The sequence below is a fragment of the Diorhabda sublineata genome, chromosome 4, assembly GCF_026230105.1.
Source record: "Diorhabda sublineata isolate icDioSubl1.1 chromosome 4, icDioSubl1.1, whole genome shotgun sequence".
Classification (NCBI taxonomy): Eukaryota; Metazoa; Arthropoda; class Insecta; order Coleoptera; family Chrysomelidae; genus Diorhabda; species Diorhabda sublineata.
The window spans coordinates 37151059-37176700 of NC_079477.1; the positions used below are offsets into that span (position 1 = coordinate 37151059).

The 25642-nt window shown below is 31.5% G+C and overlaps 1 protein-coding gene across 29 annotated transcripts in view; it reads right to left on the reverse strand.

Moving 5' to 3' along the window:
* LOC130442582 (transient receptor potential cation channel trpm) overlaps positions 1 to 25642 on the reverse strand; it is a 112066-nt gene that overhangs the window by 5115 nt on the left and 81309 nt on the right. For 11 of the 29 annotated variants that reach the window (XM_056776815.1, XM_056776826.1, XM_056776814.1 and 8 more), the window contains 14 exons: positions 24333 to 24489; positions 24130 to 24262; positions 23872 to 24058; positions 23554 to 23812; positions 15599 to 15770; positions 15140 to 15329; positions 14865 to 15076; positions 14601 to 14789; positions 13189 to 13245; positions 12678 to 12857; positions 6901 to 7249; positions 6433 to 6578; positions 4009 to 5134; positions 456 to 524 (listed from right to left, as the gene is read on the reverse strand). In XM_056776815.1, the coding sequence (XP_056632793.1) occupies positions 456 to 524; positions 4009 to 5134; positions 6433 to 6578; positions 6901 to 7249; positions 12678 to 12857; positions 13189 to 13245; positions 14601 to 14789; positions 14865 to 15076; positions 15140 to 15329; positions 15599 to 15770; positions 23554 to 23812; positions 23872 to 24058; positions 24130 to 24262; positions 24333 to 24489 (3426 nt within the window). The remainder of the gene's footprint in view (positions 1 to 455; positions 525 to 4008; positions 5135 to 6432; positions 6579 to 6900; positions 7250 to 12677; positions 12858 to 13188; positions 13246 to 14600; positions 14790 to 14864; positions 15077 to 15139; positions 15330 to 15598; positions 15771 to 23553; positions 23813 to 23871; positions 24059 to 24129; positions 24263 to 24332; positions 24490 to 25642) is intronic. The other 18 variants (XM_056776837.1, XM_056776830.1, XM_056776838.1 and 15 more) reach the window with 5 other exon arrangements.

Consider the following 25642-nt stretch of genomic DNA (forward strand, 5'->3'; position numbering starts at 1 on the left):
AACTCAAAATATCAACATGAAACTCAAAATTTCTACTTGAAACTCAAAATTTTTAATTGAAATTAAAAATTTCAGCTTGAATCTAAAAATTTCAAATTGCAACTCACAATTTCAACTTGAAACTCAAAAAAAAAGAAAAAAGGATGGTGTTAAACGTGCACTGGTTTGAAAAAAAATCAAAATCCCATCAATTTTAGAAAGAAGACAAATTATTTTTGGATAATTTGATTTTTTTTTTTTTAACAAAAATAAGGTATGATTATATTTTCGACTAACTCTGTATAATATATGATAAAAATTAATTTGATAAACGTTCTGCATTACCTTGAAAACTATTTCTAAATTTTTTGTTCAAAACAATGAATATTGTAATAAAAATGGAAACATGCTGTTGATTTTTTTTGAAAAAAAAAACATCAAAAAGTGACAATTTGATCCTGGTTAAATTTTCATACCTAATTTCCTGAAAATGTGGCAGAAAGAGAGGCTTTTTGGCGTTAAAAAAGGTGGCCGTAGATCGCATGCTAGTAGTAAGTAAATAAAAGCATTAGAGAGAACAAAAAATAAAACGAAGAATTTAAAAAAAATTTTTTAGCAACATTTCAATTTTGTTATTTAGTACGGACGATTTTGGCGAAAATTAAAAAAATAAAAAACTCCCATAGTTGCTTTAGAACATTTTTACAAAATTCGAAAAAAAGTTTCACATTCCATTTTACATATTTTCCAAATTACTTTGTATTTTTACAATTTTTTTTATTTTTTCATATTTTTGGAATTGCCACTATCCGAGGGTATGAAAAAAAACACTATTTATGGGGGGGGGGGGCTAAATACTGGAAAGTTTAAAAAAAATACAAAATGGTATTTTCATGATTATTATACAAAGACAAAAAATAATCACTATTTAGTGGGGGTAGGGGGCAATATTGAAAAATTAAAAAAATTAATTGGTATTTTCCGAATGATTTTTTTAAGATTTGTTCTAATTTTCAAATTTAATACTCATATTTTCAAAATTATCATTACATGAATTAAATTAATTATACGCAAACAAAAAATTCATTATTTTTGGGGGGAGAATACTGGAATTGTATTAACATCGTGCCGAATGTCTTTTTACCATCCTAAATCGTCCGTAAAACGTAATTTTTCAAATAAATCACTGTCTCTACAATTTTGCAACAAAATATTTTGAATTTTCAATCAACCCGAACTGAAAATTTCAACATGAAACTAAAAATTCCAAATTGAAACTCTAAATTTCGAATTAATATTCAAAATTTCAACTGGAAACTCAACTTGAAATTCATAATTTCAACTTAATACTCAAAAATTTCAAATTGCAACTCAAAATTTGAATATGAATCCCAAAATTTCAACTTGAAGCTCAAAATTTCAAATTGCAACTCTAAATTTGAATATGAAACTCAAAATTCCAGCTTTTGAAACTGAAAATTTCGAATTGATACTCAAAATTTTAAATTACAACTCTAAATTTCAATATGAAACTCAAAATTCCAACTTGAAAATCAAAATTTCGAATTGAAACTTTAAATTTCGAATCGAAACTCTAAATTTCAAATTGATACTCAAAATTGCAAATTGCAACCTCAAAATTTGTATATGAAACTCAAAATTCCAACTTGAAACTCAAAATTTCGAATTGAAACTAAAAATTTCGAATTGATACTCAAAATTTCAAATTGCAACTCAAAATTTGAATATGAAACTCAAAATTCCAGCTTTTGAAACTGAAAATTTCGAATTAAAACTAAAAATTTCAAATCGAAACTCAAAATTGCAAATTGCAACCTCAAAATTTGTATATGAAACTCAAAATTCCAACTTGAAGCTCTAAATTTCGAATTGATACTCAAAATTTCAAATTACAACTCTAAATTTGTATATGAAACTCAAAATTCCAACTTGAAGCTCTAAATTTCGAATTGATACTCAAAATTTCAAATTGCAATTCTAAATTTGAAAATGAAACTCAAAATTCCAACTTGAAACTGAAAATTTCGAATTAAAACTAAAAATTTCAAATTGAAACTCAAAATTTGTATATGAAACTGAAAATTTTAACTTAAAACTCAAAATTCCAACTTAAAACTCAAAATTCCAACTTAAAACTCAAAAATTCGAATTAAAACTCAAAATTTTGAATTAAAACTAAAAATTTCAAATTGAAACTCCAAATTTCGAATTGATACTCAAAATTTCTACTGGAATCTCAACTTGAAATTCATAATTTCAACTCAATAATCAAAAATTTCAAATTGCAACTCAAAATTTGTATATGAAACTCAAAATTTTAACTTAAAACTCAAAAATTCGAATTAAAACTCAAAATTTTGAATTAAAACTAAAAATTTCAAATTGAAACTCCAAATTTCGAATTGATACTCAAAATTTCTACTGGAATCTCAACTTGAAATTCATAATTTCAACTCAATAATCAAAAATTTCAAATTGCAACTCAAAATTTGTATATGAAACTCAAAATTTTAACTTAAAACTCAAAAATTCGAATTAAAACTCAAAATTTTGAATTAAAACTAAAAATTTCAAATTGAAACTCCAAATTTCGAATTGATACTCAAAATTTCTACTGGAATCTCAACTTGAAATTCATAATTTCAACTCAATAATCAAAAATTTCAAATTGCAACTCAAAATTTGTATATGAAACTCAAAATTTTAACTTAAAACTCAAAAATTCGAATTAAAACTCAAAATTTTGAATTAAAACTAAAAATTTCAAATTGAAACTCCAAATTTCGAATTGATATTCAAAAATTTCAAATTGCAACCCAAAATTTGAAGATGAAACTCAAAATTCCAACTTGAAACTGAAAATTCCAACTTGAAGCTCAAAATTTCGAATTGATACTCAAAATTTCTACTGGAATCTCAACTTGAAATTCATAATTTCAACTCAATAATCAAAAATTTCAAATTGCAACTCAAAATTTGTATATGAAACTCAAAATTTTAACTTAAAACTCAAAAATTCGAATTAAAACTCAAAATTTTGAATTAAAACTAAAAATTCCCACTTGAAACTCAAAATTTCGAATTGATATTCAAAAATTTCAAATTGCAACCCAAAATTTGAAGATGAAACTCAAAATTTCAACTTGAAACTGAAAATTCCAACTTGAAGCTCAAAATTTCGAATTGATACTCAAAATTTCTACTGGAATCTCAACTTGAAATTCATAATTTCAACTCGATAATCAAAAATTTCAAATTGCAACTCAAAATTTGTATATGAAACTCAAAATTTTAACTTAAAACTCAAAAATTCGAATTAAAACTCAAAATTTTGAATTAAAACTAAAAATTTCAAATTGAAACTCCAAATTTCGAATTGATATTCAAAAATTTCAAATTGCAACCCAAAATTTGAAGATGAAACTCAAAATTCCAACTTGAAACTGAAAATTCCAACTTGAAGCTCAAAATTTCGAATTGATACTCAAAATTTCTACTGGAATCTCAACTTGAAATTCATAATTTCAACTCGATAATCAAAAATTTCAAATTGCCACTCAAAATTTGTATATGAAACTCAAAATTTTAACTTAAAACTCAAAAATTCGAATTAAAACTCAAAATTTTGAATTAAAACTAAAAATTCCCACTTGAAACTCAAAATTTCGAATTGATATTCAAAAATTTCAAATTGCAACCCAAAATTTGAAGATGAAACTCAAAATTCCAACTTGAAACTCAAAATTCCAACTTGAAGCTCAAAATTTCGAATTGATACTCAAAATTTCTACTGGAATCTCAACTTGAAATTCATAATTTCAACTCAATAATCAAAAATTTCAAATTGCAACTCAAAATTTGAATATGAAACTAAAAATTTCACACTGAAACTCAAAATTTCGATTGTTTTCACCAAAATTGTAGAGTCAAAACTAAAACTAACAAATACATTTTTTTATATAAAAAATTATATAAATTATATATATAAAAAAAAAAAAAACGACTTACCGATGACGGTACCACTTTCCGATCCCCTCCGAATCGTCCCCGTGGAATCTCTCCGTTTTTGCGTCGCCCTCGCTTTCAAAATCTCCGAATTAAATCTGGCGACGTCGTCGATTAAAATTTCGTCGTTTTTCTTATCGCTTTCCGACGATTCCTTCGATTCGGTACTCCTAGTCCTTTGTCGCAACAAATTCGGTTGTTGTTGTTGTTGTACACTGCCCGCCACCGATATATTATCCAATTGTTCGGTTTCTTCGTCTTCATCCGCGTATCTATATTCGATATGTTGACCGTTATCGAATATATAAGCGTCCGGTCTGACTTCCGTCAACGATCTAACCACCATTTTTTTCCTGTTCGATTGTACGGTTTGTCCGACGATTGTATTATCCTCGGATAATTCGCTCTGTTCGCTTATCGTCCTTTGCCTCGAGGACGATACCCGAACCGGATAATCCGTTTGGTTTTGTTCGATCGATTGTTTAACGGCATCGACGTCGTCGATTAAATCTTGCATCTGCTCGGTGTATCTGCGCGTGCGTACGTCCAAATTTTGCAAAACGGTCGTTTGCAAATTTTCCTTGCTCACTATATCTTCGACTTTTTGAGTCAAATGTTCGATTCGTTCGGTGGTGATTTTGATACGTTCCTCTGTAGATTGTTGGAGTTTGTTTTCTTGTTCGGCGAAATAGCCTTCGACGCAATCCTCTTCGAAATCGTACAACCTTTCCATTTCGTCCTTATCCAAAAACAACTTTAATCCGTTATCGTAACTTTCCTCGATTCCTTCCAATTTTCTCTTCAGGTACTTCAACACGAGATACAAGTGGGAGAATATTATGAAAGGCGGCGGTAGTAGGGGTTTTTGTTCGTATTCCATGACGACGGTGAACCTTTGAAACATCCATACTTGATGAGCTATGGCGTTGACTTCGTTGAATATGTTGTTGAATACCGCTATGAGGAGATTGATTAGAAGGATATTGGCCACCAAAAGGTACATCGACATTATTACGGGCGATATCCACCGTCCTGGTACGCAAACTTCTTCGTCCTCGCCGCCGCACGGCGGATCGATTTCGTCGGCGAATACTTCGCCGTATAACATGAAGTAAGGTTCGAAAAATACCTTGAAAATATAAATTATATCCTTAATACACGTTTCCAAATAAGTAAATAAGTTTTTTTCGACCGGTTTATATCCATTCGGGTCTCATCAGAACGGTGCAACGAATTTTTTACGAAAGGTGACTCGATCGAACGTACAAATGAACAATATGAAGTAAATAAAACCTTTTATTTAGTCAATCGAGTCTCATCAACGGTATTTCGATCAAATTATACGTAACGAAATGTGAAACGAATAATAACCAGACGAAATAAAACTTTTTTGACCAATTTTACGGCTTTTTCCCAAATCGATACGCAACAAAAACTAAATCGTTGAATAACTAGACAAGATTTTTAGACCGGTTTTTAACCCATTAGGGTCTTATCAGAACAGCGTATAACCTTCTCGAAAAGTTTCGTTATACAGACAAAAACATCTTTTCTGACCGGTTTTGACTAATTTGGGAATCATTACTATAATGTAACACGTGTTTATTAAAATCATACGCAATAAAATGTAATGGCTTTCGAAGAGTGACGCAATGAGCATTAATTAGTAGATTTTTTATCGATTCGAGTTCCATCAAGATGAGGCTTCACGTTTTCGTTCAAATTATGCGCAATAAAATGTGACACGAATTGTAACCCCACTAAATGAAACTTTCTTTTGACCGATTTGGATTTACTAGGGTCTCATCATAACAGTGTAACGCCTTTTTCCCGAAAAAATGGGAAAAAAGTGGCGAAAGAACAAGTTTTTTGACCGGTTTTGACCCACTAGGGTCTCATCAGAAGACTAAAATTGTTTTTCCTGAAAAATTTCACAATCAAATATCAAATATCAAAATAAGATTTGGTAACCAGGAAAAATATTTTTTATGAGCGATTTTGCCCTACTAGAGTCTCATCAGGACAGTGAAATTCTTTTTTCCGAAATATTTTGCAAAACGGTAAACAATTTTCGAGCGGTTTTGACCCACTAGGGTCTCATCAGGAGACTAAAATTGTTTTTCCTGAAAAGTTTCGCAATCAAATATCAAAATAAGATTTGGAAACCAGAAAAAATATTTTTTATGAGCGGTTTTGCCCTACTAGAGTCTCATCAGGACAGTGAAAACGTAAAACGAGTGGTATAAACCACATAAAAACATTTTTTTTCGACCAGTTTCGACTTATTAGGTTCTCGTCAGTTCAGGACAACATTTTCTTTATTGCTAGTTGTTTTTATAAGCTGGGAGCATGGATACGGTTGAAAATATATGAAGAGTGGAGAGTTTTTTGTATTAAACTTTCTATTGATGCTAAAAATATACTTACATCCCTTGCGAGACTCCATGTCGGGGGTTCGTTAGGTTTTAGAATGGCTTGACGAGCAACACCGAAACTCATAAGGATAATTAACAATAAAACGATGAAGTAAATCATGTTTTTAACCATTTTTCCCATCATGGTTACAAGAGGACCTAGAAACAAAAATTTTTTTACCGATTCAGGTCTGGTCATTACAGCGAAATGTTTTTTGCGAAAAAATAAGTGATAAAATGTGGAAAAAATAACTGTAACGCGAATAAATACACAATGAACTGTTATAACCAGTTTTTGACCGGTTTGGACCTACCGGAATCACATCAGAGTAGTTTAACGCCAATTTCACGATTAAATGCACAATATACTGTAAAAACGCATTTTTGACCGGTTCGGACCTGCGGGGTTCTCATCAGAATAGCGTAACGCCTTTTTCTTGAATATACAGATAGAAAAAAAATAGTAAAAAGTGTTGATTACCTAGATATTTATTGACACTGAGAATGTTCAGTATCCTCAAATACCAATATATACAATTGGTACAATAAATCACTCTTCCCGCGGATAGTTTGTCCGTTTGATATCTCAACGACATTCCGACCATGAACATGAACACGGCCGCCATGTCGCTAGGATTCCACATGTTCCAAGACCAAACCGCGAATTTTTGCGAAATACCCACAGGTTCGGAAGAGAATAATTCTCGTAATTTCTCGCAACCCAACGATAATATGAATGCCGTCGCAAAAATTTCTTGCCAATTGGGAACGTGTTCCATTTTAACTAATATCGTGAAACTGAATAGGACTAAAAACGCGAGGTACGCAATCTGAAAAAAACAAAACAGAAAAATCAAACATTACATACTTTCAACATTTTTCTCGAAAATATACGTAAAATTTAAAAAACGCCACTGTTACAGTACAAAAACATTTTTTTGAGCGGTTTAGGTCTAGTCGGATATCGTCAGAACAGTGTAACGCACTTTTTCCGGAAATATACAGTTTTGAAACTTGTGGCAAAAAGATTTTTTTTTCGACCGATTTTGATCTATTCGGACCTTCTCAGAACAACATTTTCTCGAAAATATACGTAAAATTTATAAAAAGCCACTGTTACAGTACAAAAACATTTTTTTGAGCGGTTTAGGTCTAGTCGGATATCGTCAGAACAGTGTAACGCACTTTTTCCGGAAATATACAGTTTTGAAACTTGTGGCAAAAAGATTTTTTTATTCGACCGATTTTTATCTATTCGGACCTTCTCAGAACATTTTCTCGAAAATATACGTAAAATTTATAAAAAGCCACTGTTACAGTACAAAAACATTTTTTTGAGCGGTTTAGGTCTAGTCGGATATCGTCAGAACAGTGTAACGCACTTTTTCCGGAAATATACAGTTTTGAAACTTGTGGCAAAAAGATTTTTTTTTCGACCGATTTTGATCTATTCGGACCTTCTCAGAACAACATTTTCTCGAAAATATACGTAAAATTTATAAAAAGCCACTGTTACAGTACAAAAACATTTTTTTGAGCGGTTTAGGTCTAGTCGGATATCGTCAGAACAGTGTAACGCACTTTTTCCGGAAATATACAGTTTTGAAACTTGTGGCAAAAAGATTTTTTTCTTCGACCGATTTTTATCTATTCGGACCTTCTCAGAACATTTTCTCGAAAATATACGTAAAATTTATAAAAAGCCACTGTTACAGTACAAAAACATTTTTTTGAGCGGTTTAGGTCTAGTCGGATATCGTCAGAACAGTGTAACGCACTTTTTCCGGAAATATACAGTTTTGAAACTTGTGGCAAAAAGATTTTTTTCTTCGACCGATTTTGATCTATTCGGACCTTCTCAGAACATTTTCTCGAAAATATACGTAAAATTTATAAAAAGCCACTGTTACAGTACAAAAACATTTTTTTGAGCGGTTTAGGTCTAGTCGGATATCATCAGAACAGTGTAACGCACTTTTTCCGGAAATATACAGTTTTGAAACTTGTGGCAAAAAGATTTTTTTTTTTCGACCGATTTTGATCTATTCGGACCTTCTCAGAACAACATTTTCTCGAAAATATACGTAAAATTTATAAAAAGCCACTGTTACAGTACAAAAACATTTTTTTGAGCGGTTTAGGTCTAGTCGGATATCGTCAGAACAGTGTAACGCACTTTTTCCGGAAACATACAGTTTTGAAACTTGTGGCAAAAAGATTTTTTTCTTCGACCGATTTTGATCTATTCGGACCTTCTCAGAACAACATTTTCTCGAAAATATACGTAAAATTTATAAAAAGCCACTGTTACAGTACAAAAACATTTTTTTGAGCGGTTTAGGTCTAGTCGGATATCGTCAGAACAGTGTAACGCACTTTTTCCGGAAATATACAGTTTTGAAACTTGTGGCAAAAAGATTTTTTTTTCGACTGATTTTTATCTATTCGGACCTTCTCAGAACAACATTTTCTCGAAAATATACGTAAAATTTATAAAAAGCCACTGTTACAGTACAAAAACATTTTTTTGAGCGGTTTAGGTCTAGTCGGATATCGTCAGAACAGTGTAACGCACTTTTTCCGGAAATATACAGTTTTGAAACTTGTGGCAAAAAGATTTTTTTTTCGACCGATTTTGATCTATTCGGACCTTCTCAGAACAACATTTTCTCGAAAATATACGTAAAATTTATAAAAAGCCACTGTTACAGTACAAAAACATTTTTTTGAGCGGTTTAGGTCTAGTCGGATATCGTCAGAACAGTGTAACGCACTTTTTCCGGAAATATACAGTTTTGAAACTTGTGGCAAAAAGATTTTTTTCTTCGACCGATTTTTATCTATTCGGACCTTCTCAGAACAACATTTTCTCGAAAATATACGTAAAATTTATAAAAAGCCACTGTTACAGTACAAAAACATTTTTTTGAGCGGTTTAGGTCTAGTCGGATATCATCAGAACAGTGTAACGCACTTTTTCCGGAAATATACAGTTTTGAAACTTGTGGCAAAAAGATTTTTTTTTTTCGACCGATTTTGATCTATTCGGACTTTCTCAGAACAACATTTTCTCGAAAATATACGTAAAATTTATAAAAAGCCACTGTTACAGTACAAAAACATTTTTTTGAGCGGTTTAGGTCTAGTCGGATATCATCAGAACAGTGTAACGCACTTTTTCCGGAAATATACAGTTTTGAAACTTGTGGCAAAAAGATTTTTTTTTCGACCGATTTTTATCTATTCGGACCTTCTCAGAACAACATTTTCTCGAAAATATACGTAAAATTTATAAAAAGCCACTGTTACAGTACAAAAACATTTTTTTGAGCGGTTTAGGTCTAGTCGGATATCGTCAGAACAGTGTAACGCACTTTTTCCGGAAATATACAGTTTTGAAACTTGTGGCAAAAAGATTTTTTTTTTTCGACCGATTTTGATCTATTCGGACTTTCTCAGAACAACATTTTCTCGAAAATATACGTAAAATTTATAAAAAGCCACTGTTACAGTACAAAAACATTTTTTTGAGCGGTTTAGGTCTAGTCGGATATCGTCAGAACAGTGTAACGCACTTTTTCCGGAAATATACAGTTTTGAAACTTGTGGCAAAAAGATTTTTTTTTTTCGACCGATTTTGATCTATTCGGACCTTCTCAGAACAACATTTTCTCGAAAATATACGTAAAATTTATAAAAAGCCACTGTTACAGTACAAAAACATTTTTTTGAGCGGTTTAGGTCTAGTCGGATATCGTCAGAACAGTGTAACGCACTTTTTCCGGAAATATACAGTTTTGAAACTTGTGGCAAAAAGATTTTTTTTTCGACCGATTTTGATCTATTCGGACCTTCTCAGAACAACATTTTCTCGAAAATATACGTAAAATTTATAAAAAGCCACTGTTACAGTACAAAAACATTTTTTTGAGCGGTTTAGGTCTAGTCGGATATCGTCAGAACAGTGTAACGCACTTTTTCCGGAAATATACAGTTTTGAAACTTGTGGCAAAAAGATTTTTTTCTTCGACCGATTTTTATCTATTCGGACCTTCTCAGAACAACATTTTCTCGAAAATATACGTAAAATTTATAAAAAGCCACTGTTACAGTACAAAAACATTTTTTTGAGCGGTTTAGGTCTAGTCGGATATCATCAGAACAGTGTAACGCACTTTTTCCGGAAATATACAGTTTTGAAACTTGTGGCAAAAAGATTTTTTTTTTTCGACCGATTTTGATCTATTCGGACTTTCTCAGAACAACATTTTCTCGAAAATATACGTAAAATTTATAAAAAGCCACTGTTACAGTACAAAAACATTTTTTTGAGCGGTTTAGGTCTAGTCGGATATCATCAGAACAGTGTAACGCACTTTTTCCGGAAATATACAGTTTTGAAACTTGTGGCAAAAAGATTTTTTTTTCGACCGATTTTTATCTATTCGGACCTTCTCAGAACAACATTTTCTCGAAAATATACGTAAAATTTATAAAAAGCCACTGTTACAGTACAAAAACATTTTTTTGAGCGGTTTAGGTCTAGTCGGATATCATCAGAACAGTGTAACGCACTTTTTCCGGAAATATACAGTTTTGAAACTTGTGGCAAAAAGATTTTTTTTTTTCGACCGATTTTGATCTATTCGGACTTTCTCAGAACAACATTTTCTCGAAAATATACGTAAAATTTATAAAAAGCCACTGTTACAGTACAAAAACATTTTTTTGAGCGGTTTAGGTCTAGTCGGATATCGTCAGAACAGTGTAACGCACTTTTTCCGGAAATATACAGTTTTGAAACTTGTGGCAAAAAGATTTTTTTTTCGACCGATTTTGATCTATTCGGACCTTCTCAGAACAACATTTTCTCGAAAATATACGTAAAATTTATAAAAAGCCACTGTTACAGTACAAAAACATTTTTTTGAGCGGTTTAGGTCTAGTCGGATATCGTCAGAACAGTGTAACGCACTTTTTCCGGAAATATACAGTTTTGAAACTTGTGGCAAAAAGATTTTTTTTTCGACCGATTTTGATCTATTCGGACCTTCTCAGAACAACATTTTCTCGAAAATATACGTAAAATTTATAAAAAGCCACTGTTACAGTACAAAAACATTTTTTTGAGCGGTTTAGGTCTAGTCGGATATCGTCAGAACAGTGTAACGCACTTTTTCCGGAAATATACAGTTTTGAAACTTGTGGCAAAAAGATTTTTTTTTTTCGACCGATTTTGATCTATTCGGACTTTCTCAGAACAACATTTTCTCGAAAATATACGTAAAATTTATAAAAAGCCACTGTTACAGTACAAAAACATTTTTTTGAGCGGTTTAGGTCTAGTCGGATATCGTCAGAACAGTGTAACGCACTTTTTCCGGAAATATACAGTTTTGAAACTTGTGGCAAAAAGATTTTTTTTTCGACTGATTTTTATCTATTCGGACCTTCTCAGAACAACATTTTCTCGAAAATATACGTAAAATTTATAAAAAGCCACTGTTACAGTACAAAAACATTTTTTTGAGCGGTTTAGGTCTAGTCGGATATCGTCAGAACAGTGTAACGCACTTTTTCCGGAAATATACAGTTTTGAAACTTGTGGCAAAAAGATTTTTTTTTCGACCGATTTTGATCTATTCGGACCTTCTCAGAACAACATTTTCTCGAAAATATACGTAAAATTTATAAAAAGCCACTGTTACAGTACAAAAACATTTTTTTGAGCGGTTTAGGTCTAGTCGGATATCGTCAGAACAGTGTAACGCACTTTTTCCGGAAATATACAGTTTTGAAACTTGTGGCAAAAAGATTTTTTTTTCGACCGATTTTGATCTATTCGGACCTTCTCAGAACAACATTTTCTCGAAAATATACGCAACAAAATGTTGAACAATTCACTGTAACTGGACAAATCTTTATTTTCAACCCATTCAATTCTATTCGGGTCTCATCAGATCAGTGTAACGCAAAATATACGCGATAAAAATAATAGTTCAACAGGTTTTGATCGGTTCTTGTTGGAACAGTTTCGACACACAGATTTTTTTTGACCGAAATCGACTTATTTGGGTTCCTTCAGAACAGAATAACAATTTCTCGAAAATATACGCGACAAAACGTATAACAATTCACTGAAAGTGAAAAAATGTTGTTTTTTCAACCGATTTAGTCCTATTCGGGTCTCATCAGAACAGCGTAACATTTTTTCCTGAAAAGAAATGGAAATAATGAGAATAAAGTAAAAAAACTTACAGAGTTTGACCAAAATTTCGTTATAGGAGCCGTATAAAACTCGTACAGTTTTTTCTTCATCTTCAATTCTCTTCCTTTGTTAAATTGTTTGAATTTTTCGTCGTCGAAATCCGGTATAAGTTTACCACCATTTTGTTGTACGACCGTATCTCTAGTAATGAAATTTTCCGTCAAAAGCGCCTGTAAATAAAACGTTAATACAAACAAAAAAAAAACATTTCGACGCGCCCGGTAGTTACAAGCATTAGTTAGACAGTCGAAAGCTGGAAGGAGAAAAAGCACAAAATAAAATTGACACAAACTATCGGATTAAAACGGAAAAAAATACGAGCGTCATACTGATGAGACCCAATACCACAAAAACCGCACAAACTTTCCAAATCCGATAGTTTGCGGGTGAACGTGTTAAAAAGCAAAGCAACGACATACAAAAAATAACGTTCGTAAACAGTAGATAGTGGTGACAACATATATATGTAGAAGAGGACATATTCGGTAAAGCTTTGGCTACCTTGACACCTGTTGGATTTGGCGACTTGTTCCGAATACTCAAACTTCTAGTACGCTTCTAAAATAATAATACACTGTTAAAATTTCTCGGATTAAACTAATCGGAAGAAGAATTAATTATAAACATGAAGCCAAAGTGAAGAATCAAGCGAAATATTTACAAATGTGCTTCAGCTTTGAACCCAAAAACTACTTGAACCAAGCGATCTATTATAGAATCGAGTTTTTTGATATTTTTTGAGGTTGGTTACTAACTTTTAATGTCCCATTTTTATTATTTTTTTTTGTGCATATTCGTATTGCATTTTAAGTTATATACGGTGGTGGATAAAAATTTGATCATTTCACAATATTTTGATTTTCAAAATTGATTGTGCCGTTGGAAAGATAAGTCCCGGGCCTGGTATACAGATGGCGCCACTAGTGGCGTACTACTTTTCATTTCGTTAGTACCAAAAACATCGGGGTGCTTTCATGTAAATGTAATGAATTTTGACAAATGACAATTGATATATGTCATACTGTCATATTATTTTTGACAAATGACAGGTGATATATGTCACGTAAAATTAACTGTCATACTGTTTTTGACAAACGACAGATGATATATGTCAGTTATAGTTATCCGTCATATTGTTTTTGACAAATGACAGGTGATATATGTTACGTAAAATTAACTGTCATACTGTTTTTGACAAACGACAGATGACATATGTCAGTTATAGTTATCCGTCATATTGTTTTTGACAAATGACAATTGATATATGTCATACTGTCACATTGTTTTTGACAAACGACAGATGACATATGTCAGTTATAGTTATCCGTCATATTGTTTTTGACAAATGACAATTGATATATGACATACTGTCACATTGTTTTTGACAAATGACAGGTGATATATGTCACTTATTGTTAACTGTCATATTGTTTTTGCTTCCCAAATATGATTGACAATGGATTAGATGTACAGGATCTCGAGATTTTACGCGAGTTTGGCACCTTAGGACCGAGTAGATGTAACAAGAGGTGTACCAATGGAGATTACAAGAGCCGAGGAACAATTTTGATGTTCAACTGAAGGAAATACACCATGGGAGATGAAACCAGGCGACAAATTGCGGTACCACGATGAAGTAACAAAGAGAAATGTTGGAAAATGGATTAAATCGGCTGGATGTCGAGATTTTACGCGACGAAAGTGAAATTTTCGCCGAAAAAATTGTTTTTCCACTGTATAGGCCCGAGACTTAGGCATTTCATCGATTGTTGTGCTAACGTCAATTTTTTTCACAATTTCGCTTACTTTCTGATAATACAATTCGACGTAACGTTTACGAACCACCTTTTGCTAGAAAAACAAAACCGAAAATTAAACCGAAATCAATAAATTTAAATTACAAACGAACTTGCCGGAGTTTTAGCGGATTTTCCGCGACTTACATCGGCGTCTTGATTTTTCTCCGAATCGGATTTGTCGTCGTCGTCGTCGTTCTCCAATTCCATGTGCTCCTCCGTCGTTTGAGGCATCAACTGAAGCTCCTCCTTCGATTTGAACTCCAATTTGAATATGTACGGCATACATAACAGACCGAGTATCACCTAAAAGTGGTAATTTCCAAAAAAGAAAAAAAACGAACCAATTACGAACGGGGGTGGTGGTGTGGGGTGGCATACCTTTATGTTGGTGTTTTTTCTCGTACGCAATCCCCCCATCCACAAATCGGCGAGTATAATTTGCGAACAGGGGTGGGCCAAAAGGGCGCGATGATTGGCGCTAACGGCGAGACTCAGACACGTGTGCCCCGACCAATTTTGCAGCTCGCACGTGAGCAATTGTTGCGTTTGATCGTCGTCTTGTCGATAACAATAATCGAGTACTTCCAGAGCTGAAAATATCCGAAAAAATTATTTTCCTTTCTCCTCTATACGGTACCGTTGAAACACCTCACCGATATTTTCGAATTCTTTTCCGTACGCTCGTAATTCTTCGTACACTTCCGTTTCCATGTCGTCCTCGGCCGCTTCGTGCGCCATCGCTTTGTATAGTTTGCAAGCCACCAAAGCTTTCGCTAAAGCTTCTTCGCCGTGTTGCCACATCAAAAGCGCCATTTTGTGTCTTTTCATCAGAACCGCCCAAATCTGACGACAATTTATGTTTATTTTCGTATCTACCCGCTAATTTGACGTTTTCGAAATCGTAGAATCCATTTATCGATATCCGCGAAGTCGGAAATTAATACTTGCGGTCCTATTTGTAATTATATCGACTCCAAATTCAAAAAAACCGAACAGGAAGACTCTAGTACACTAATTTTCGGCGTTGGGGACTTCGGTAAATGGATTTTACGATTTGGAAAACGTCAAATTATCGTGTATTTCTCAAGTTAGTACAGTTACAATATACTAACCAATAATTCGTTAAAAGGATAATCAAATAAGCAAGGACTCGCCGCTCCTGGTATACAACCAGGAATAAGTCCAAGTGCTCCTAAATTTCTTCCGGAAGTGTTTGCCATACTGTGGCCTTTGTTCATTATTTTCGCGTAAATAGGTCTGAATTTTCTACGTGTATATAAAGCTCTGTAAATGAAAATTCATCATTTTAGAAGTATTCAAATTATTATAAATCGGTATTAGATCAATATTCAATTTTCGAGAACATTTTAGATACTTTCCCAACATCCCGGATCATTAAGAATCGTGTTTAGATCAATATTCAATTTTCTAGAACATTTTAGATACTTTCCCAACATCCCAGATCATTAAGAATCGTGTTTAGATCAATATTCAATTTTCTAGAACATTTTAGATACTTTCCCAACATCCCAGATCATTAAGAATCGTGTTTAGGTCAATATTCAATTTTCTAGAACATTTTAGATACTTTCCCAACATCCCAGATCATTAAGAATCGTGTTTAGGTCAATATTCAATTTTCTAGAACATTTTAGATACTTTCCCAACATCCCAGATCATTAAGAATCGTGTTTAGGTCAATATTCAATTTTCTAGAACATTTTAGATACTTTCCCAACATCCCGGATTATTAAGAATCGTGTTTAGATCAATATTCAATTTTCTAGAACATTTTAGATACTTTCCCAACATCCCAGATCATTAAGAATCGTGTTTAGGTCAATATTCAATTTTCTAGAACATTTTAGATACTTTCCCAACATCCCAGATCATTAAGAATCGTGTTTAGATCAATATTCAATTTTCTAGAACATTTTAGATACTTTCCCAACATCCCAGATCATTAAGAATCGTGTTTAGGTCAATATTCAATTTTCTAGAACATTTTAGATACTTTCCCAACATCCCAGATCATTAAGAATCGTGTTTAGATCAATATTCAATTTTCTAGAACATTTTAGATACTTTCCCAACATCCCAGATCATTAAGAATCGTGTTTAGATCAATATTCAATTTTCTAGAACATTTTAGATACTTTCCCAACATCCCAGATCATTAAGAATCGTGTTTAGGTCAATATTCAATTTTCTAGAACATTTTAGATACTTTCCCAACATCCCAGATCATTAAGAATCGTGTTTAGGTCAATATTCAATTTTCTAGAACATTTTAGATACTTTCCCAACATCCCAGATCATTAAGAATCGTGTTTAGATCAATATTCAATTTTCTAGAACATTTTAGATACTTTCCCAACATCCCAGATCATTAAGAATCGTGTTTAGGTCAATATTCAATTTTCTAGAACATTTTAGATACTTTCCCAACATCCCAGATCATTAAGAATCGTGTTTAGATCAATATTCAATTTTCTAGAACATTTTAGATACTTTCCCAACATCCCAGATCATTAAGAATCGTGTTTAGGTCAATATTCAATTTTCTAGAACATTTTAGATACTTTCCCAACATCCCAGATCATTAAGAATCGTGTTTAGGTCAATATTCAATTTTCTAGAACATTTTAGATACTTTCCCAACATCCCAGATCATTAAGAATCGTGTTTAGATCAATATTCAATTTTCGAGAACATTTTAGATACTTTCCCAACATCCCGGATCATTAAGAATCGTGTTTAGATCAATATTCAATTTTCTAGAACATTTTAGATACTTTCCCAACATCCCAGATCATTAAGAATCGTGTTTAGATCAATATTCAATTTTCGAGAACATTTTAGATACTTTCCCAACATCCCGGATCATTAAGAATCGTGTTTAGATCAATATTCAATTTTCTAGAACATTTTAGATACTTTCCCAACATCCCAGATCATTAAGAATCGTGTTTAGGTCAATATTCAATTTTCTAGAACATTTTAGATACTTTCCCAACATCCCAGATCATTAAGAATCGTGTTTAGGTCAATATTCAATTTTCTAGAACATTTTAGATACTTTCCCAACATCCCAGATCATTAAGAATCGTGTTTAGGTCAATATTCAATTTTCTAGAACATTTTAGATACTTTCCCAACATCCCGGATTATTAAGAATCGTGTTTAGATCAATATTCAATTTTCTAGAACATTTTAGATACTTTCCCAACATCCCAGATCATTAAGAATCGTGTTTAGGTCAATATTCAATTTTCTAGAACATTTTAGATACTTTCCCAACATCCCAGATCATTAAGAATCGTGTTTAGGTCAATATTCAATTTTCTAGAACATTTTAGATACTTTCCCAACATCCCAGATCATTAAGAATCGTGTTTAGATCAATATTCAATTTTCGAGAACATTTTAGATACTTTCCCAACATCCCGGATCATTAAGAATCGTGTTTAGATCAATATTCAATTTTCTAGAACATTTTAGATACTTTCCCAACATCCCAGATCATTAAGAATCGTGTTTAGATCAATATTCAATTTTCGAGAACATTTTAGATACTTTCCCAACATCCCGGATCATTAAGAATCGTGTTTAGATCAATATTCAATTTTCTAGAACATTTTAGATACTTTCCCAACATCCCAGATCATTAAGAATCGTGTTTAGGTCAATATTCAATTTTCTAGAACATTTTAGATACTTTCCCAACATCCCAGATCATTAAGAATCGTGTTTAGATCAATATTCAATTTTCTAGAACATTTTAGATACTTTCCCAACATCCCAGATCATTAAGAATCGTGTTTAGGTCAATATTCAATTTTCTAGAACATTTTAGATACTTTCCCAACATCCCAGATCATTAAGAATCGTGTTTAGATCAATATTCAATTTTCTAGAACATTTTAGATACTTTCCCAACATCCCAGATCATTAAGAATCGTGTTTAGATCAATATTCAATTTTCTAGAACATTTTAGATACTTTCCCAACATCCCAGATCATTAAGAATCGTGTTTAGGTCAATATTCAATTTTCTAGAACATTTTAGATACTTTCCCAACATCCCAGATCATTAAGAATCGTGTTTAGGTCAATATTCAATTTTCTAGAACATTTTAGATACTTTCCCAACATCCCAGATCATTAAGAATCGTGTTTAGATCAATATTCAATTTTCTAGAACATTTTAGATACTTTCCCAACATCCCAGATCATTAAGAATCGTGTTTAGGTCAATATTCAATTTTCTAGAACATTTTAGATACTTTCCCAACATCCCAGATCATTAAGAATCGTGTTTAGATCAATATTCAATTTTCTAGAACATTTTAGATACTTTCCCAACATCCCAGATCATTAAGAATCGTGTTTAGGTCAATATTCAATTTTCTAGAACATTTTAGATACTTTCCCAACATCCCAGATCATTAAGAATCGTGTTTAGGTCAATATTCAATTTTCTAGAACATTTTAGATACTTTCCCAACATCCCAGATCATTAAGAATCGTGTTTAGATCAATATTCAATTTTCGAGAACATTTTAGATACTTTCCCAACATCCCGGATCATTAAGAATCGTGTTTAGATCAATATTCAATTTTCTAGAACATTTTAGATACTTTCCCAACATCCCAGATCATTAAGAATCGTGTTTAGATCAATATTCAATTTTCGAGAACATTTTAGATACTTTCCCAACATCCCGGATCATTAAGAATCGTGTTTAGATCAATATTCAATTTTCTAGAACATTTTAGATACTTTCCCAACATCCCAGATCATTAAGAATCGTGTTTAGGTCAATATTCAATTTTCTAGAACATTTTAGATACTTTCCCAACATCCCAGATCATTAAGAATCGTGTTTAGGTCAATATTCAATTTTCTAGAACATTTTAGATACTTTCCCAACATCCCAGATCATTAAGAATCGTGTTTAGGTCAATATTCAATTTTCTAGAACATTTTAGATACTTTCCCAACATCCCGGATTATTAAGAATCGTGTTTAGATCAATATTCAATTTTCTAGAACATTTTAGATACTTTCCCAACATCCCAGATCATTAAGAATCGTGTTTAGGTCAATATTCAATTTTCTAGAACATTTTAGATACTTTCCCAACATCCCAGATCATTAAGAATCGTGTTTAGGTCAATATTCAATTTTCTAGAACATTTTAGATACTTTCCCAACATCCCAGATCATTAAGAATCGTGTTTAGATCAATATTCAATTTTCGAGAACATTTTAGATACTTTCCCAACATCCCGGATCATTAAGAATCGTGTTTAGATCAATATTCAATTTTCTAGAACATTTTAGATACTTTCCCAACATCCCAGATCATTAAGAATCGTGTTTAGATCAATATTCAATTTTCGAGAACATTTTAGATACTTTCCCAACATCCCGGATCATTAAGAATCGTGTTTAGATCAATATTCAATTTTCTAGAACATTTTAGATACTTTCCCAACATCCCAGATCATTAAGAATCGTGTTTAGGTCAATATTCAATTTTCTAGAACATTTTAGATACTTTCCCAACATCCCAGATCATTAAGAATCGTGTTTAGGTCAATATTCAATTTTCTAGAACATTTTAGATACTTTCCCAACATCCCAGATCATTAAGAATCGTGTTTAGGTCAATATTCAATTTTCTAGAACATTTTAGATACTTTCCCAACATCCCGGATTATTAAGAATCGTGTTTAGATCAATATTCAATTTTCTAGAACATTTTAGATACTTTCCCAACATCCCAGATCATTAAGAATCGTGTTTAGGTCAATATTCAATTTTCTAGAACATTTTAGATACTTTCCCAACATCCCAGATCATTAAGAATCGTGTTTAGATCAATATTCAATTTTCTAGAACATTTTAGATACTTTCCCAACATCCCAGATCATTAAGAATCGTGTTTAGGTCAATATTCAATTTTCTAGAACATTTTAGATACTTTCCCAACATCCCAGATCATTAAGAATCGTGTTTAGATCAATATTCAATTTTCTAGAACATTTTAGATACTTTCCCAACATCCTAGATCATTTAGAAATGTATTTAGATCATTATTCAATTTTCAAGAACATTTTAGATACTTTCGGAACATTCTAAATGCATTTATGTCATATTTAGAACATCATTGAATCTTCTAGAGCATTTTATAAACTTTCGGAACATTCTACCCACTTTTATATAGTATTTGGAGCATTATCGAATGTTCTAGAACATTTCAAAGTCATTGGGACCCAATTTTAATTTATTTAGAACGATTTAAAATCATTAGAAACATTACAACATTTTGAAATTGAATGGGAACAATTTAAAACTCACTTAAAACTTTATAAAATGATTTAGAACATTTTAAAATCATCTGGAACGATTCATAATCATTGGGAACAGTGTAAAATCATGTAGTACATTCCAATATCATTTGAAACTAATTGAAATCATTTTAAAATAGTCTGGACCAATTTAAAATTATTGGAAATATTTTAAAATGCGTTTGGAATAATTCAAAATAGTTAGGAACATTCAAAAATCATCAGGAACATGGTGAAATCATTTAGAACAATTTAAAATCATTTGGAACATTGTTGTAAAATGGTTTCGCACATTTTAAAATTGTCCAGGACAAAATAAAAGCATTGAAAACATTATAAAATTATGTAGAACATTCCAAAGCCGTTCGGAACAATTTAGAATTTTTGGGAACAATATTAAATCATTTATAACATTCCAACCTCATTTGAGCAATTTGAAACTGCTGCAAAATCGTGTAGAATATTCAAAATTTATTGGGAACAATTTAAAACTATTCGGAACATTGTAAAATCATTTAGAACATTCCAAAATCATTCGGAATAATTTAAAATCATTCGAAACATGGTTTGGAAGCATTGGAAACATTGTAAAATCATTGAGAACATTCGTAAAATCAATCGGAACAATTTAAAAACCATTGGGAACATTATAAAATCATGCAGAACATTCCAAATGCATTGGAATCAATTTAAAGTTATCAGGAACATTGCAAAATCGCGTAGAATATTCCAAATTTATTGGGAACAATTTAAAACTATTCGGAACATTGTAAAATCATTTAGAACATTCCAAAATCATTCGGAATAATTTAAAATCATTCGAAACATGGTTTGGAAGCATTGGAAACATTGTAAAATCATCGAGAACATTCGTAAAATCAATCGGAACAATTTAAAAACCATTGGGAACATTATAAAATCATGGAGAACACTCCAAATGCATTGGAATCAATTTAAAGTTATCAGGAACATTGCAAAATCGCGTAGAATATTCCAAATTTATTGGGAACAATTTAAAACTATTCGGAACATTGTAAAATCATTTAGAACATTCCAAAATCATTCGGAATAATTTAAAATCATTCGAAACATGGTTTGGAAGCATTGGAAACATTGTAAAATCATCGAGAACATTCGTAAAATCAATCGGAACAATTTAAAAACCATTGGGAACATTATAAAATCATGGAGAACACTCCAAATGCATTGGAATCAATTTAAAGTTATCAGGAACATTGCAAAATCGCGTAGAATATTCCAAATTTATTGGGAACAATTTAAAACTATTCGGAACATTGTAAAATCATTTAGAACATTCCAAAATCATTCGGAATAATTTAAAATCATTCGAAACATGGTTTGGAAGCATTGGAAACATTGTAAAATCATTGAGAACATTCGTAAAATCAATCGGAACAATTTAAAAACCATTGGGAACATTATAAAATCATGCAGAACACTCCAAATGCATTGGAATCAATTTAAAGTTATCAGGAACATTGCAAAATCGTGTAGAATATTCCAAATTTATTGGGAACAATTTAAAACTATTCGGAACATTGTAAAATCATTTAGAACATTGTAAAATCATTTAGAACATTCCAAAATCATTCGGAATAATTTAAAATCATTCGAAACATGGTTTGGAAGCATTGGAAACATTGTAAAATCATTGAGAACATTCGTAAAATCAATCGGAACAATTTAAAAACCATTGGGAACATTATAAAATCATGGAGAACACTCCAAATGCATTGGAATCAATATAAAGTTATCAGGAACATTGCAAAATCGCGTAGAATATTCCAAATTTATTGGGAACAATTTAAAACTATTCGGAACATTGTAAAATCATTTAGAACATTCCAAAATCATTCGGAATAATTTAAAATCATTCGAAACATGGTTTGGAAGCATTGGAAACATTGTAAAATCATCGAGAACATTCGTAAAATCAATCGGAACAATTTAAAAACCATTGGGAACATTATAAAATCATGGAGAACACTCCAAATGCATTGGAATCAATTTAAAGTTATCAGGAACATTGCAAAATCGTGTAGAATATTCCAAATTTATTGGGAACAATTTAAAACTATTCGGAACATTGTAAAATCATTTAGAACATTCCAAAATCATTCGGAATAATTTAAAATCATTCGAAACATGGTTTGGAAGCATTGGAAACATTGTAAAATCATCGAGAACATTCGTAAAATCAATCGGAACAATTTAAAAACCATTGGGAACATTATAAAATCATGCAGAACACTCCAAATGCTATGGAATCAATTTAAAGTTATCAGGAACATTGCAAAATCGTGTAGAATATTCCAAATTTATTGGGAACAATTTAAAACTATTCGGAACATTGTAAAATCATTTAGAACATTCCAAAATCATTCGGAATAATTTAAAATCATTCGAAACATGGTTTGGAAGCATTGGAAACATTGTAAAATCATCGAGAACATTCGTAAAATCAATCGGAACAATTTAAAAACCATTGGGAACATTATAAAATCATGGAGAACACTCCAAATGCATTGGAATCAATTTAAAGTTATCAGGAACATTGCAAAATCGCGTAGAATATTCCAAATTTATTGGGAACAATTTAAAACTATTGGGAACATTGCAAAATCGTTTGGAACATACCAAAATCATAAAAAACTTGTGAAAATATTGACACAAGGTAATGAAAACTCACCTGTACGCTCCTCCCATCAATTTATTAATAACTAATCCGATATCGTGTAAAGTATAAACATACCCCGGCGGTATGTGAGGCCTGACGTCCCTCAGGATATATCCCAACGTATTACTGGGACCCTGTTTCGAATTGTACAAATTTTCTAATCTCGGTATTGTCAAGAATTTTCTCATGCTCACTCCGTTCTCCAACAACAATTTCACGAAATCGCACCGATCGTGTTCCAACGCTTTTATCATAGCGTCTTCCAAAGCGCCTACAACGAAAATAAATATAATGCCTGTTATACACGATGCGGTTAATCGCGATCGTTACCCGCCGGCCATTCCTGTCCGTAAACGAATATTTCCGATCTGGCGATATCGGCGCGGTTCCACGTCAACGCCAAACTGAGTTGTTCGGTAGGAGAAAGGTGTTGAGATTTGAATAGTGCCGTTAAAATTATTTGGTCCAATTCTTGGGGTTTTTGGTCGTACTTATCGGCTATACGGAAAACGGTTATCTGAAAATGTTTCGTAGGTAAAAGATGTGAGTTTGGAGGATTTGAGGTTAGGGATGTGCTATTTTTCTCACCAAATGTTTATTTTCTACGCATTGCATCAATTCCGTGAATAGACCTTCGGCTAATTCGGCGGCTACTTCGAATGCCCTTTGGATGGTGGCTATAATGTATTCTTTCATGGATTTGAGTACGGAGCATTCGTATCTGGAAAAATTCGGCAACGTGGGAAATTTGATTGTTATGAGGAGTGGGGGGAGTTTGTGTGTAGACGTACTTGCACATGAAGGCTATGATGTCGGCGGCTCTGCCGGATCCGTCGCAGACGACTACCGGTACCGGTGGTTCGTCGGTGACGTATTCTAGTACCGCTCTTATTGTATTGGTACCGCCTTCGATTACTAAACATACTATCGGTATAGGACTTTGAGTAACTGGAATTAGATAGAAATAAATAAGAAATTTTTATAAATATTTTTAGGGTCGTTGTGACAAGTAACCTACCGATCGATAATTTTGTGTCAGTTAAGACAAATAAAATTTTTTTATTTAATAAATTATGTAAATTTTGGGAATCGTAATGTCATACATGAAGAGCCGTTTTTGTGTATGAGAAAATTTTAAGGAAATTTTGAATTTTTCAAAAATCTTTGGTATCCAGAAATCTTTCAGTTTTTTAGAATTTTAACATTTTCTACATTTTCGAATTGATTTTGCGCATTTTTTTTTCTTAATTTTGTCTGAAATTGTGATTTTTTCAATATTTTTAGTTTTTTTTTAGAAAAATTTGTTTTAGAATTTTTTGTTTTCTTCATGTAAAAAAAATTGATAATTTTTGAATTGATTTTTTGACGTTATTTCTCAAATTTTCGTAAAATTTGGATATTTTTTAAATTTCGAATTTTCAAATAAATTATATTTTTTTCAAAATAACTTTATTGGACTTTCGAATTGACTTTTTTGATATTTTTTTTTTAAATTTCGAATTTTCAAAGAAATTGTTAATTTTTCAAAATAATTTTATCGTATTTTCCAAGTTTTTGATATTTTTAAAATGATTTTTTGCGTTTTTTTATTAATTTTTTCTATAATTTTGATTATTTTACATTTATATTTTTTCTAAATTATTTCATAGTTTTCTTGAAAAAATATTTGATTTTCGATTTAGAATTTATTTTAAAAATTTTTTATACTTTCGAATTGATTTTTTGCATTCGTTAAAAATTTTATCTGGAATTGTGATTTTTTTAATTTTTTTTTAGTTTTTTAAAAAAATTTATTTGTTTTTCGAATTTTTTGTTTTCTCCATGTAAAGAAAATTAATAATTTTTGAGTTAATTTTTTAACGTTATTTCTCAAATTTTCGTAAAATTTGGATATTTTTTAAATTTCGAATTTTCAAATAAATTATATTTTTTTCAAAATAACTTTATTGGACTTTCGAATTGACTTTTTTGACGATATTTTTTTTTAAATTTCGAATTTTCAAAGAAATTGTTAATTTTTCAAAATAATTTTATCGTATTTTCCAAGTTTTTGATATTTTTAAAATGATTTTTTGTGTTTTTTTATTAATTTTTTCTATAA